The sequence below is a fragment of the Saccopteryx bilineata genome, chromosome 4, assembly GCF_036850765.1.
Source record: "Saccopteryx bilineata isolate mSacBil1 chromosome 4, mSacBil1_pri_phased_curated, whole genome shotgun sequence".
Classification (NCBI taxonomy): Eukaryota; Metazoa; Chordata; class Mammalia; order Chiroptera; family Emballonuridae; genus Saccopteryx; species Saccopteryx bilineata.
In genome coordinates this window covers 115,183,246-115,199,463 of record NC_089493.1, presented here as the reverse complement: position 1 = coordinate 115,199,463, position 16,218 = coordinate 115,183,246, and the positions used below count along the sequence as shown (strand labels likewise).

Here is a 16,218-nt window from a genome sequence, read left to right as displayed (position 1 = left end):
GTTGATAAGTCTCTATGGCAATGTCATGTATTGTGCTTTAGTCTCGTTGGCAGTCGAGGCTCATTAGCATTTATAGGTTCCGACAGTGAGAGAGTCTGTGTTCCTGGAGCCTTTCTCTTAGTCTTTCCTTCCTCAATTAGTAGCCTGATAATCCAACTATGGGGTTGCTGCTGCCTCTGCCTGGATAGTAAGAGGCTCAAAGAGCTGGCAACTCCCCACTCTATTCCCACTCAGCACAGGGCTCTGGGTAAGGCTCAGTCAGTCAGAGCTGCTAGCATAATCAGGCGGGCTTTCTGCCCACTCAAAGACCTCTGGCTCTGCCACTCTGTCCAGTAACACAGGCGGGCGCCCACTTCCGGGGCACTTGGAGGAAACTCTCATTCACTATCTGCGTGCGCAAACCAGGATATCCGGCCAGCAGTCTCACGCTCTGAGTGAAACCCCCAACCGCAGGGAAAAGTTGCAGTGTTGGAATTCGCTCTCGCTCCATCCCCGTGCGCGGCTTTTGCAAGGTGCTGGGGCAGCCCAAGATTTCGCTTTTGCCCACACAAAAGCCCCTGACTCTGCCCCTCTGTGAGATAACACGGGCGCGCACTACCGAGGCACTCGGAGGAATCGCTCACTTCCTATCTGCGCGCGCACACCAGGATATGAGGCCGGCCGCCTTTCCTCTGAGTGAAACCCTCACCAGCACAGAAAATTTCCACCATTGGAATTAGTTCTCGCTCCCTCCCGTGCGCGGCTTTCCCAGGGCACTGGGGCTGCCCAGAGATTCTGCTTTCGGCCCACAGAAAGGCCTCTGACCCTGCCTCTCTGTGGGGTAACACGGACACCCACTTCCGGGGCTTAGGAAGAAATCTCTCGCCCACTAACTGCGCACCGACCAGGGATCGGGTAAAATGGCCGTTCCGCTTGTCTTTCTTTGTTTGGGTTTGGCGCGAGTGTTAGCTTGTATTGCCCGGCTTGCCACAGGATCAGTTTTTCCTCGGCTAGGATCTCCGTGCCACAGCCTGGTTCGGCCATTTGTGCCGCGGCCTGGATCTATTCACCCCTTTGCCCACCTCAGTTTCTATATTCACAGTTACCAGAGAAAGCCGCCCTGTTTAGGTTAGTGAGGAAGGCGGAGCATTTCTTACTCCCTATTTCCTTCAGGGTTTGGTTATATATTTAGCCAATTTTTCACTCAACCATACCTTCGGGTGTATTGCGAAGCATCTGGAGGCTCCAAGTATAGGTTTTTCTGTTTCTGGTTGAAGATCTTGTTGAGTTTGGGGAGAGATTTATTGGTATCGCTTCCTACTCCGCCATTACTCTGACGTCATCTCTATGTTTAACCTTTTTAAAAATGTTAAACAGTATTCGAGAGAAACTGATCAGCCATAAGAAAAGATGAAATACTGACATTTTCAACAACATTAATAAATTTTGAAAATATTATGTTAAGCAAAATAAGTCAGAAGGAAAAAGTTAAGAACCATATGACTTCACTCACAAATTATTTATAAAGCTGAAAACAACAAATGAACAAATAAGACAAACAAAAACTTGCAGACACAGACGACAGTATGGTGGTTACTAGAGGAGGAGTGCAGTCAGGGGAGGTAGTAATGGGTAAAGGGGGTTAGATTAATGGTGCAAGAAGGAGATTTGACTTTGGATAGAAAACATAGAATGCAATATATGAATGATGAATATAGAATTGATTGTACACTTGAAACCTATGTAACTTTATTAACCAATGTCACCTCAAGAAATTTAATTTGTTAATTTTTAAAAGTTAAAAATAAATTATACTGTGACTAGCAGTTTTTGAGAGTTTCAGGTGTCCCACATGCCCTACAAGTTTTGGTGAGGTAAATTATTTTCATGTATCCATGCTGGTGGGGTTCTTAAGGTATATTTCCCTGTGGTTCTAACTTGCATTTCTCTGATGACTAATGATGTTCAGCATTTGTTTCACATACTTACTGGCCATTCATATATCAGTGTTGGTACAAAACTTTTCCCCATTAAAAAGAATTGGGTCATATGCTGTTTTATTAGCGTGTTGTTTTATCAGTACTTTCTATAATCAGAATATAAACCACGTGTCATATATCTGTGTTGAGAGTATTTGCTCCCAATCTCCAGTATATTTACAGTGGTTTCCCCTTATCTTCAGTTCTACTTTCCCCAATTTCAGTTACCTGTGGTCAAGTGCAGTCCAAATATATTAAATGGAAAATAGGATTTAGTATCACTTGCAGTTTCAGGCATCCACTGAAGGCACTGGAACATATGCGCTGAGGATAAGGGGAGACTACTGTAATGGGAAGGAATGTTCAAGTCTATAAGTGGTGATGAGTTAATTAACTATTCAAATTAAAAAAAACTACCTTTAGCCATACTTTAAACTATAGATAAAAATCAATTTCAAATGAATTAAAGGTCAAATGTTGTAAGAAATACAATGTATCTTTTAACAAAAAATGAGTATATTTTTATTAACTAGGGTTAAGAAAAGATTTCTGAAATAGAGAACAAAAAATTCTAACCTTAAATTTTTTTACTGATTGTTTAGGCTGCATCAAAATAAAGACATTTTATTTATTACAGGACAACATTAATGTGGTAAGAAGGCAACTACAAAGTAGAAAAATATTTTTCAATAAATATATTAATTAAATGACATATCAACAAACTGTATAAATAAAAAAGAAAAAAAATACAATCCAAATGAGATTAAAAAAATACAGCGCAAATGACAATGACATGACCTTGAAAAGGTCATTGTCAAAAAAGAAAAAGAAAAGATGATCAAAGGGCCAAAAATATTTGAAAAGGTTCTCAACTCATCCATCATAAAATAAATATAATTTAAAACCCAGTATGATTCTTGACACCAGCTAGAATGGTTAAAATAAAAAATACAGACAGTATAAAGTATAAACTATTAAGAATAATGTGGAACAAATGGAATTCTTGTAGAAGTATAAATTGAAAATTTTTTTGGAATTAGATATTAATATTCTCTTACACTATGACTCAATAGAATGCATTCATATGTTTACTAAACGATTGGTACAAAAATATTTAGAGCAGGATCATTCACACAATGGTCTCAAACTAGTAATAACTCAGAAGTTCATAAATAATAATTATGTTATATTTATACAATTGAATAGTATACTACAATGAAAATAAACAGACCGTTGCTACACATTGTAGCATATGAATCTCACAGACATAACACTGGACAGATTCCTAAACACAAATTACATTTATATAAATTTTAAAAGAGCAAAACTAATCTAAGGTAGTCAAAGTCAGAAGAGAGATTCCGTCTCAGGGAGGCTGTGGAAGAAGGTCAAGAGGGAAGCTTCCGGAGGGCTCTGCTTCTCAGTCTGAGGGCCGCTGACCTGTGCTCCTCTGTTAGAGTTCATTAAGACACAACTTCTATAATTTCTGTTACATTCTAATAAGAAGTTAAAGTAATATCTTACACTATATTTTTAAGATAGTGCTTCAATATACTCAGACTATTTAACCAGCAAGCTGTATGACAAGAATGCATTAAAATTAATAATAAAAGCACAAGGACACTGAGTCTAGATTTCCAATAAGAGGAAACAACCTTGCCACGTGAACATCATTTACTTCTCCCTCCAAATCAACTTTTAAATGAGTAGACCAACTGCATTCTGAGACAAGCTTCCTTTTTTAATTTGGTCAGAAGAAATGAATAGTCAATGTGAAAAGAAATAAAATGTATCACACTAGAAATAATATTCTAAAATAAGTTTTTGCAACCAAAAAGCCCTTCAATCAATTATTGGATAAAAAAATGTGGTATTATACTGAGTGAAATAAGTAAATCAGAAAAACTAAGAACTATATGATTCCATACATAGGTGGGACACAAAATTGAGACCCATGGACAAAGATAAGAGAGCAGTGGTTACCAGGGGGAGGGGAAGAGAGAAGAGAGAGGAAGTGGGGGGAGGGGAGGGACATAAAGAAAACCAAATAAAAGGTGATGGAGAACAATTTGACTTTGGGTGATGGGTATACAACATAATCAAATGTCAAAATGATCTGGAGATGTTTTCTCTGAATCTATGTACTCGAATTAATCAATGTCACCCCATTAAAATTGTCTAAATAAAATTTAAAAAAATAAAATAATTTTTGTAAATTTGGCATTGAGCTCATACTGTAAGGAAGAGTTATATACAAGTATTGATCGACTTACAGCCTATGCAACTTACGACCATTCGACTTTACAACCACAATCATTAGCCATGACTGCTCCGTGTCTGGCAGCACAAGCATTGCCCAGCTGGGCATACAACAGTGCTGGCCAATAAACTGTTTTGTACATGTTTATATATTTTGTTATGTTTTGCAATTGGGAAAATGTTTCCAATGGTATTTTTTAGACCTATATTTTGTATTTTTGTATGCACCTGTATTTTGTATGTTTTGCAAATATTAAACCAGTTGTACTGGTAATGCAGTGTTTTACTTAAACCTGACGAATAAAAAATAAGAAACAAAACGGTGTAGAGATGATACAAGTGGCATAAAATGAACAAAAAATTATGATATATAACAATAATGAAAGAAAATTATGATAAAATGTGACTTAAAGATTTTTATAACATCATTTCACAGTACTGTACATATAGCCTTACTCAACTTATGACCAAATCATGTTACGACCGTCTGTCAGAACCAATTGTGGTCGTAAGTCGAGCACTAGCTGTAATTTTATACCTTCTTTAAATGTCATAGAAATAATAAAAAAAAACAAGATAATTAGGAGAAAGTTTAGAAAGGAAATTGATTAAAAAAACATAAATATTAATTTTTAAAATTTTTCATAACCTTCATGAAAATCCTGCTTTGTACGACCTGGCAGGATATCCTACTGGAAACAAGATTTTATATGAATAGGGAGGGGCATAAATGACAATATCATGTTTATTTGACTGTGCTCCTTGACCCCATGAGGTTGAGTGGACGACATGAGAAAAGGAGCACATTAGAGAAGACCTGAAAAAGAGCTCTTACTATTGTGAGAGTAAAAACAATGAAGTTTCAAGATAAGGAAATATGTTGAAAAACTTTAACAAATGAGGTGATAGGTGTTAGCTAAATGGAGTACAGAGCTTCAGAGGAAAGTTGAAGACACTGACTAGGTAAACAAGAAGACTCAGGGAGACAGATAATTATAACCCAGGAGAGAAGAGCTCATCATCATGGGTCACAGGGAAGAAGCCTTGCTCTCAGTTCCCAGTAAGTACTTCCCAGAGAGGGCCTGATGACAGTCTTTTTTGCAGGATGATTATAAAGAGAAAAATGAATGTTAACTACTGACATTCGAAATTCTAGGACATACATCAAGAATAACACCATTTGGTATTGATATTGCATTAAAATGTACAAAATGTTTTTAGAATTAATTCATTTTTGTTTTTATTTTGGTGTGTATGTGTAGTTTTATGCAATTTTTCCATTCATTATACAAAAATAAAACCTTTCTCTAGGCCAGCGTTTCTCAACTGCAGTGCTATTAACATTTCGGACCAGGAATTTCTTTTGTGGAGGCTGTCCCACATGTTGCAGATTGTTTAGCAGCATCCCTGCCTTCCATGCTTTAGATACCAAAAGCATACTACCACCAGGTTTGTTTGATTAAACAAAATCCTCTATAATTAAAAAAAATCAATAAACATGATATGTTTCTTCAGTAAGTTTTAAAAGTAATTTTCCCAACACTTGGATTTCTGGAATAATTAATTAGTTTTGGAATAGATTTATGGACTTTTCATGGATAAATTTTATATTACCAGTCACTAATACTTGATTGCTTTTAACAGATAAATTTTGGCTAAGACGAGTATGAATAACTGGTTTGATCTTAATGCACAATTTTTAGATAAGTATATATGTTGGGCCAATAAAGTGGAAAAAATTTAAAAAGAGAGCTACAATTAAGAAATCATCTTATAGAGTCTAGAAGAGGAATAATTTAAGAATTAGGTTTGATTGGCTCTATTTATAAATTTCCTGAAACATTTAGAATGAGCACTGATGTTAGAACACTACTAGACAGAATTCCAAAAGAAAGAGACAACAAAGTCAGCACATAGAAAATTTGGTGGTGGACTAATATAATTAAAAATTGTATATAAAACCTTCTGCAACATAAGATTGCAAAAATTAACTTTTAAGCATATTTTTAAAACCACAGAATAAAATATATAAAGTATTTGTTTTCTGAAAATATTCCATTATAAAATATGGATGCTAAACATGGATTTTCTTTAAAGGACTATCAACAGTTTCTAATACTTCATAATTAAGAAAATGGAGCAAGTTTAAAAAACTAATTGAGTCACTATTTCAGACAGCAAAGAAAAGAGACATTTCATTTCTCATTTTTCAAAGACCAGCTCAAAAGCCACGTTCCTCTGTGGAATTCCCCCCCCCACCTCTTTAATCAGAATTAATTGTTTCTTCCTCTGAACTTCCAACACTACATTAGCTATGCTCCTATTGTGAAGTTAGTTTATTTTTTCTCATGACTGAGGGAGGGAGTTGTCCTGATGTTTTTCTTCTTATAAATGTGAGGAGTCCACAGGCTCAGGGATTCATTCCTCCTCTGTTTCATGTAGCAACTGACCCAGCTCTAGCATGGCATAGACATTTTCTAAAAACTTACTGAAAACTTTATGGGCTTATTTCTTCCTGGTTTAATATCCTGAGGTAAGTAATACAAAATATTAAAGGTAGATTTCTGTTTAAAAATTCAGTATTCTCTAATAACTACATGTTGACATGTATAAATCTATAGAGCCATGCATTTGTATTTGTGCATTTGTATGAATTAGTTTGTAAACAAAAATAGTGATTATATCCAGAAACACTTAAAAATGGACATAGGTCAAGGGACATTTGGATACTACTGAATTAAACCTGGTTAGAGCAAATGTATCTTAGAGCTTAGGTACTACTGTTTATTGGTTGTAGGGAAAAGTAAGGCGAGGCCTATCTACATATTCATGATTTGATAGCCAAGTTAAGAGAACCAGATCACAGATCTCTCTCCCTGTTTTACAGTCTATAGACCATTTAATCCACACAAACTATGTATTTCCCCATGTATAATACGCACCCATTTTTGAAAAATTTGGGGTCTAAAAACTGGATGTGTCTTATAAAGTGCTTGTAGATTTTTTTACTTCTATTTCCTGCTTTTTCAAACTTGTTTTTGTGCTCATTGTTGAAGACAGTGACTCATCATCAGACACAGATGAGGACAAGGTAATGGATGGGAGTCTTGACAGTGATGAGGAGTTGTATGAATTTTATGATGAATAAAACTTGAGTTCAATAACTTTATCTAAAACATTTTTTTTTCAAATTTGAACCTCAAAATTAAGGTGCGTCTTATACATGAGAGTGTCCTGTACACAGGGAAACACAGTAAGTGTTCAGTGAGCAGTAGTCCTGGGAAGGTAAGTACCTGTGGTAACAACAGCATACAAATTTTGAAGTAGGAGTTTCAAAGTTAGTATCATTGTTATGGCTCGATTTTACAACTGCAAAGTATTAAAAAAACAAAAAAAATTATAGAACACCTTCAAAGAAACTGATTAAAGAAGTTGAAAAATAATGTGTTGAATAATATTCTTCTTTTCCATACCAGGGATTGACTTTTAAAGCAGTATTACCAAATAGCATGTCTCCTGTAGCTCAAATAAATAAATATGACAAATACTCCATCTACCAAATAGAACAATCGAAGTTTTAAAAGAGAAAAATATATAACTAAGCTGTCGGTATATCATGCAAAAGTAATTAGAAGACTATATAGCATCTACACAAAGATTTTACGTGAAATTGTATTTTATGATAATTCCTCACATTATACTAATGAGCAAAAATAAGTGAGAATTATCTCGTTTATAAAAGGAAACTGATTTATCTATATTTAGAATAGAATTATTGAATTTGATAATTTTTAAATTTAGTATAGCCCTGATTGATTTTTAAAAGGATAATAATGAAACCATTGCATAGCTACAAAATGTAATATAATCAAATTCTCTAGTGTTTTGGGGAGATATAATTACTACTGAATGTTAAATTTGGAAAACAGAAATAGAGCACTTAATCTGCATGAATAACTGGGACACCTGCACACAGCAGACAGTTTATCTTTTGGAGGATGTTCAAGGATTGGTTTTCTACAATTTCAGCTATATCATTATAGTGTTTATTAATGTAAGATTATAGAACAAAAGTATTGATGACTAGAAATTAATTGGTTAATCTAAATTCTTAGGAAAAAGTTGCACCATTTAATTGAAAATTTACAAATAATTTATATTTGTAAACACATGGTAAACTAAATTTGATCAACTTTCTGGAAAATTGCCAATTAACTTGGACTGAGTTCCTGATCAATACCTTGAAGATATATACCTTTCAGCAAATACATTGAACATACTTTTGTAACTCTAAGGGCTCACTTATTTCCATTTTATTTGTGCAGAGTATATCTTTGTTTAAGAATCTATTGTTCTGTTCTAATTAATATACAGTGATTTGTAAGAGTCAGGAAAAGTTGGAAAGTCATGCTAAATTCTTCAAAATGCAATATTATTTAGATAATCATAAACTCTAAATACCGTGTTGCTTAGTTGTATAATATTTTGTTTTGTTTGTTTGGTTGCATTCTTATATTTTTGTGGGTGTTTTTTGCTAAGAGAGAGAGAGAGAGAGACAGGAAGTGAGAGAGAGTGAGAAGCATTAAGTCATGGTTGCATCACTTTAGTTGTTCGTTGATTGCTTTAGTTGTTCATACATGCCTTGATGAGGAGGCTCAAACCAAACCAGGGACCTTGGGTTCAGGCCAGTGAACTTGGGCTTCAAGCCAGCAACCTTTGGGCTCAGGCCAGCAACTATGGGATCATATTGATGATCCCAAGTTAAGCCAACCACCCTGCACTCAAGTTAATGAGCCCACACTCAAGCTGGTGAGCCCACGCTCAAGCTAGATGAGCCCATACTCAAGCAGAAATTCTTAATGTTTTAAACCTGGGACCTCATCATCCCAGGTAGATGCTCTACCCACTGAGCCACCACCAGACCATGTTGGCTAGAATTTTAAATTAAAGTATGCCTACAATTTCTGAAAGAATTAAAAAGCTGATTAACAAAAACATAATTTCCTTCAATCAAAAGTGATTGAATGTTTGGGAGGGAAATAGCTTAATTAGGAGGACTTAGTTTAAATACCCTCATGGGTGCTCATTCAAGCTCCTTCCCACTTACAGCTGCAGGAAAGGAGGTAACACTTGGAGCAACCTTGGTCACCACAGGTTGAAGATGGCAGAGGCATCATCTCGCTGCCTGAATGACTGCATGAAGTAGAGTCTCTTCTCTTAAACCCACCTCCCAATTTACACTCACCAATCACACAACAGCATTATTAACTAGGTAAAATCCTGAACATTTACATAAAAAGATATATCTAAAGCATTTTTGTTTTGAGCAATTACTTATATGGGACTATTTTTTAACTCAGCCAAGTCTATCTTATCTAACACAATGGGGGGGAAAACCCCTTTTTAAAAGAAAGGCTGAACTGAAAAGATAATTAAGGAGAAGACTATTTTAATCAAATAGGGAGCTATGTCAATAGTTTACACTGTGGTAACAATGGGTGTGGTAATATATGGCCAGATGTAGAGTATAGTTTAAAGATAGGGCAAGAGTATTTACTGATGGATCAAAAATTAAAATGTCAGCTAGAAATTTTGTAAATTCTTATAAACTTTCCATATTCTTGTGAAATTAGATGATAGAATAGACTTTTTCTGACTCATTTTTGCAGAGAATAGAAGCCACAGGATTCCACAGTAAGTGCAAAAGAGATAAATTCTTCTGTCGAATTTTCAAAAACAAAACAAAACAAAACAAAAAACCCATTCTATGGTTCTTGGATTTTGTAGACAATTAAAAGTAAAAACACGGTCAGAGACCAAATTTGATTTGAAGGATATTTTTGGAGAAAATTGTGAGATGCAATTTCTTCTAAGCTTGTGGTGGCCTCAGAAGAACCTGTTTATTTTATCATCTCAGTGCTACTGAGGGGCTTCCCAGAGGACCAGCTCTTCAGCTCCAAGTAGACACAAGCTGGGCAAATGAAAAATTTTTGAATTAAGTCCCATTTGGTGTTGTAATACTATTTTGGATCATGCATCCAAAACACTAGTTAAATGTGCACTTGTGATCTAAATGTGCTATAGCAGTCTCTGTTTGTAAGAATAAGTGGAAGGGTCATGAAGTCTGCCTAAATTTTCTTCCTAAGGCAGGGAAATAGTAAAATACTGTATAAAAGCTAAAAACAAAACAAAACAAAACAAAATCAGGAAGCCCAAAACAGTAATATCTTGATTATGTTATGAATCATGCTTGTTCAACACAGGCTCAATTCACAATAAGAAAAAAATATAAGCTTTTCTAAATATAGTAAATCATAACACAGGGAACTTTAGGTGGAAATGGCATATTGTCTACCAGGACTTTGGAAAGTCCTGAGCTTAGGCTAGCTAACATATGACTAGAAAATCAATGTAATTTTCTTATCAAACATGTTAAGCAACTGCTTCTGTCCTAAATTGTGAGAAATGTGGATCAATCACCACAATTCCTTTAAAGATCATAAGGCATCGCTGCTAAATTTATAAATGTTTAAGAAAATATTGAACCATATGAGCTTATTGTCTACATGGAATGTTTATCTACATTGTTTATTTTGAAGTATTTTCTATTTCTAAAAAATAAAATGAATTCAGAGATGTTTTTAGAGTTTTATTTATATCTGCACCCTGTACTCTTATTTATTTTGTCCAGAGATATTCTCAAATGGTAATGAGACTTCTCTGCACAGAATACCCTGTGCTTCCTCAGAAAACTGAATCTGTGGATCTTGATTTAATTACAGAAAAAGAATGGAGAGAAAATAAACTTACAGTTCTCCCTCTACTGTATCCATAACAGTTAATCTAAGACACTACAGAGGTCTACAAATTCAAAACACTTGAAACTAATTTTCTTGATGTAATAAAAAGAAACGATTTTTCCTCTGCTGAATGTCTTGGTCTTCGCAGGGGCTGGAGGCCTTGCAGGCTGCAGCAGCTTCCCTCCCTGCAGTGCCATCCAGCAGGGTCCTTCAGCAAGGCTGCATCTACAGTCAGGCCGGTTATATCCAAATTTCATTGTATTAATTATGTAAATGACACTGCTAAGAGATTTTCTGGTAATATAATATGACTATGCAAATGTGTAGTTCAGATGAATTAAAAGCATAAAAATTAGAAATTGGAGAAATATATTTTTAGTGCTTTATTGATTTTAAGTCATTTGTGTTAAAGTCGGAAATTTTTTTTGTAAGAACACAGATTGTAACTGTTAGGATGGGAAAGAGCATATCAGTCTCTGAGCACATATTTGCTGTGGACTGAGTTCATTCTTTACAAAGGGTGCCTGAGCAGCACAGACATTTTATGCTAAACATGTTGCCATGTGTACTTGGATTCAACATAGTTGTGGATGACCTTGTTGTGGTCAAACTAGATTTAATGCATCATTTTTCTCTAGTGAGTCTATTTCCTTGATAAAATAAACAAACAAACAAACAAAAAACCCCTAAAAATCCTTGGAACAAAAGAGTCTACATTGCATTTATGACTCTTAAGGATAGTTTAACAAAGTTTTAACTTATCTCACAATTGTTATAGCAGGATTTGGTACTTTCTTTTCATGGCTATTGGAAAAGCAAGTGTTTAAAACAGAAATAGTAAAAACTGTTGATTTGTAAAGTTGTTATTTTCTTTTAAAACTTGAGGTGAAGGGAGAACAGAATGTAGTTACTCACTGAGATAAGGACTTAGAAAGAAGCCAATTTCATTAACACTGATATTTATAACAGAAAGGGTAGAAAATTCCATTTGTAAACCCCTTCTTGTTATTCACTTCCAGGTATTATTTCTTTGTATGCTCATCTTCCTGTCTTATTTTCATTTGTCTGTTAGAAAAGTCCTCTTGGACATGTGACTGTTTATCTTCACTTTAGAGACACCAGTGTCTATCCTTTGTCCCCAACCCAGGACCCTGCTAGTGAGACAGGAAGAAGCACACACTCTCCTCGCACAGGAAATGTAAACCCTCTGACATGGAGGGGCACCAGCATCTCACATTACGTAGCACCAGCAGATCCACTGGTCGCAGCCACACTAGAACATAACTGTTCCTACTGTAGTGACCTTGTACATCAATTCCTCAAATACACTTCACCCTTTACCATCTCTGACTTTTCCATGTCTTTCTCAAACTCAGTCTGTTAAAACTCTACCGGGTGTATAAGACCTAGTGAAATGTCATTAAATATTCCTTAATAACTTCTGCTAGAAGTTACTATATATTTTTAATATTTCTAAAGATTTTGCTTATGCTTGCTAGCTAAATGCTGTATCATATGACTATTCATTGGTGCATCTTACTTTTAGTACCTGACAATAGATTCCTTGAATACAGGTTATGTTTTATAAATCTCTACCTAATTTCACAGTTTAAAGCTTTGCTTGTAAGAGGGATTCAATAAATGTTTATTAACTATTAAATTAATAAATTTGTGAAACTCCTAAACTACTAAACAATCTGTATAAGAAGGTTTAATGCTCGATGTCACAATTGCATTTTAATCATTTTCTTTTTACTAAGAACATATTATAAAAATTATTCAATGGCACCACTAAGAATATGTCATGAAAGTGACTCGGTGCAAACATAAGACATTGTCATTAAGATTTAGGAATTTTAAGCTCCATTTATAAGTAAACATCATTCATTACTTATATGTGCAGTATTTGAGGAAATATTTTTATATCAAATATTATTTGCTTTGTGATACTGTGCTCACCCAGAACTCTACGTTGCAACAATCTCTAGGCAAACTTACCTCTCACAATGATGTTGGTGGACTTTTTTGCTGGGTTTCCCACATTGTTATTGGCAATGCAACTGTAAGTTCCAGCATCTTCTGAGGTGATGGCAGGAATGGTCAAAGTTCCTCCATTCAAAACAGTCTTTTCAGGCAGAGTCCCAAAGGACCTGACCCAGGTGAGAGACGGTGCAGGCTGTCCTCCTGTCGTAACACATACTAATGTTATGGCCTCTCCAGGATTTACAACTATAGGGTCATCCACCAAGAGTTTAATTGACGGAGATGCTAAAAGACATAAATTAAAAAAACAAAAAACATACACCTATTTAGATCTACTACAAGTAGAATTTAATAGCATGCTTTATATTTATTCAAACAATTAAAATAAAATATTGTTCTCTTTTGTCAAAATATTATTGTATTTTTCAATTTAAAACCAGATATAATGGTTATATATTTTAGTGCGTGGTATAAACCTATAGAACTATATTAAGAATCCTACACATGGAAAGGAGAATTAAAATGTATGTTTTCCTGGATTACTTACTGTTGCAAACCAGAACAGTAAGGGAGATATATTTTTTTTTTTTTTACAGAGTCAGAGAGAGGGATAGATAGGGACAGACAGACAGGAATAGAGAGAGATGGGATGCATCAATCATCAGTTTTTCGTTGTGGCACATTAGTTGTTCATTGATTGTTTTCTCATATGCTTTGACAGTGTGGCTACAGCAGACCGAGTAACCCCTTGCTCAAGCCAGCAACCTTGGGTCCAAGCTGGTGAGCTTTGCTCAAACCAGATGAGCCCGCGCTCAAGCTAGCGACCTCGGGGTTTCAAATCAGGGTCCTCTGCATCCCAGTCTGATGCTCTATCCACTGCGCCACCATCTGGTCAGGCATGGGGAGATAAAATTTTAAAACAAAAATCCCTTTCCTTTTTAATGCTGATAATGACCATCTTTTTTGTCATTCTGGGTATAAATACTGTAGCTTTTTACTCCCTGTATTTTCATGGCAAAGATAATTATTTAATCTTTGGATCATTCTGTGGTGAAATGATACATTCTTGTAATCTGAACAAAACCGAAGAAGTAATAGAGGCAAATATCATTCCACTCTTTTATGAAGCAGTGGGCCCAGTTTTTGATCTTGAAAGGAAAATAAAGCAATCAAATTCTAATGCAGTCCCCATACTTCATTGCTTACTAATCTGTTCACAAAGGTATAAATAGTGAGTTCTCATAACCATTGCTTTAATACTTAGAAACGAACAAGCAGATGCACCTCAAACATAGTCACCAAACTATGCCTGCTACCACGCTCCTGTCTGGGTTATAAGAACCTCCCAAGTGAAATCAAGTCATTTTCAACCATTCAGATTTAAAAATACAAAAATAAATATCCACTCAGTAAAATGTGCTGTTTCATAGATTTTTCCTCAAACTGTCAAAATAGATACTGTGCAAAACCTATGTTCACATGCAGCACTTTTTTGTATGGTTATAGGGCAATGCCGGCATACACAATGCATCCCTAGAGAAAACCAGAGGGAAGGGTTACACTAATGCTTAGTTCACACGTTCAGACACATTTTATGTTGAAGATAAAACTGTATTGTATGAAAGCAATCCATATGAGGAACATTTAAGGTGCCAATTGCACAGCACAAATTTTATTATCATTAATTATTATTATTATTATTATTATTTTAGATGTCAAGTTCAGCTTAGAGAGTCACAGGGTGTTTTTCTCAGAATAAAGGCTAAAGTCCTTCTGTGCTTCAATACTATCTGCCTTGTTTACACGGAAGCCAGAAGGGAGCATGAAAATAGTTGAGGTTATTACTATGATTCCATGGGACAGGTTTGAACCAGCTGGATAACCTTTTTAAACATAATGTTTGTATGTTGGTCCTTCTAACATCATTTTAAGTAATATGAAGTTTTCAAAGTGTCTTCTTAGCCTTTCTGAGATGCTGACTTTAAATTGCAAAGATTTAAGATTAAAAATCTGTTGGGAAATTCACATAGTAAAAATAATAATATGTAAAAGGCACTGCAGTTTGATAGAAAAACAGTACCTCAAAGAGTTATTTCATGTTGTGCAACTGATGAAAGATATTACTAATTAAATGCTTTGAAATTAGATATTATAAATAATTATTAATATATATTCATGGAAGCTAAAAGAAATCCTTATAGGTCAATTTGAAGTAAATAGTATAATCTTACAAAGGTATTTAGCTAAAATAAAATTCTAGAGATTCCAACATTTATATTACATTAACAAAGCCAATTTGTTTTACACTATATTTTAGTAAAATAAAAAGTGCCAAGGCCTGACAGTCAGTCATTCCATGTGTTTGATCTATGGAAAAACACAATAGTGACCTTATATTAAGAAACACTTGAGCTTAAAATTGACTTGTATATGAATAAGTTGTTTTTCTCTTAGACAATATTTAAAGCAAAGTTCAAGAGAATTTCAGAAATCAAAAACAACACATATGTAACAAAAAATTTTACCTATAATGCATTGCAGAACCCTATCCACAGTCTTAAGAACTCTACTCATTTCCAAATCATAATTAAAAACAGTGTTGACCAACTTAGATTTATTAAAGATGGTATTCATTTTCTCTCGTTATCACTGATATTAAAAATAGCCTAAGCAGACAACAAACAATGGCTAAGAAACTCAAGATTTTAAAAATGTTCAAATATATTTTAATATCAAACTTTTGTAGCTTTAAATGTTGAGAAAATAAAAGACTAAATTGTTGTCATTTTCTGATGTCTAACATTTGATTCTATAAATATCACCTTTTTTGAACTATGCAGCTTTAAAAACCTTGGCAACATTAGGATTCATCAACCTTAAATTTTAATCATGCTCTAGAGAAAAATATTAAAGAAAAACATAAAAGACATTTTTTCTATTACTAAAAATATTTTAAAGAAGATATTTCTTATTGGAAGGATTTTTTTGTTAATTTTGGGATATACAAAAGAGGAACTGAAAACACCCAGAGCCAGTTACTCCTTTCTTATGTCCTACCATAGCTCCCATGTTTTCCCTTCCATATCACATTGTATAACACTAGCCAGGTTACCACTATGGTTCGTCAGCCACAGGTAAAGCCATGAGTCCATTCTTTGAAGTATGGGGTAATGGTTGAAATGTAAGAGACACCCGGCATCATCAAATCTTGATTATGC

At 34.7% G+C, this 16,218-nt stretch overlaps 1 protein-coding gene across 1 annotated transcript in view; it reads right to left on the bottom strand.

Moving 5' to 3' along the window:
• Positions 1-16,218, bottom strand: part of MDGA2 (MAM domain containing glycosylphosphatidylinositol anchor 2) — a 1,032,115-nt gene that overhangs the window by 322,585 nt on the left and 693,312 nt on the right. Inside the window, exon 6 of the mRNA XM_066277806.1 lies at positions 13,016-13,285. Coding sequence (XP_066133903.1) covers positions 13,016-13,285 — 270 coding nt within the window. The remainder of the gene's footprint in view (positions 1-13,015; positions 13,286-16,218) is intronic.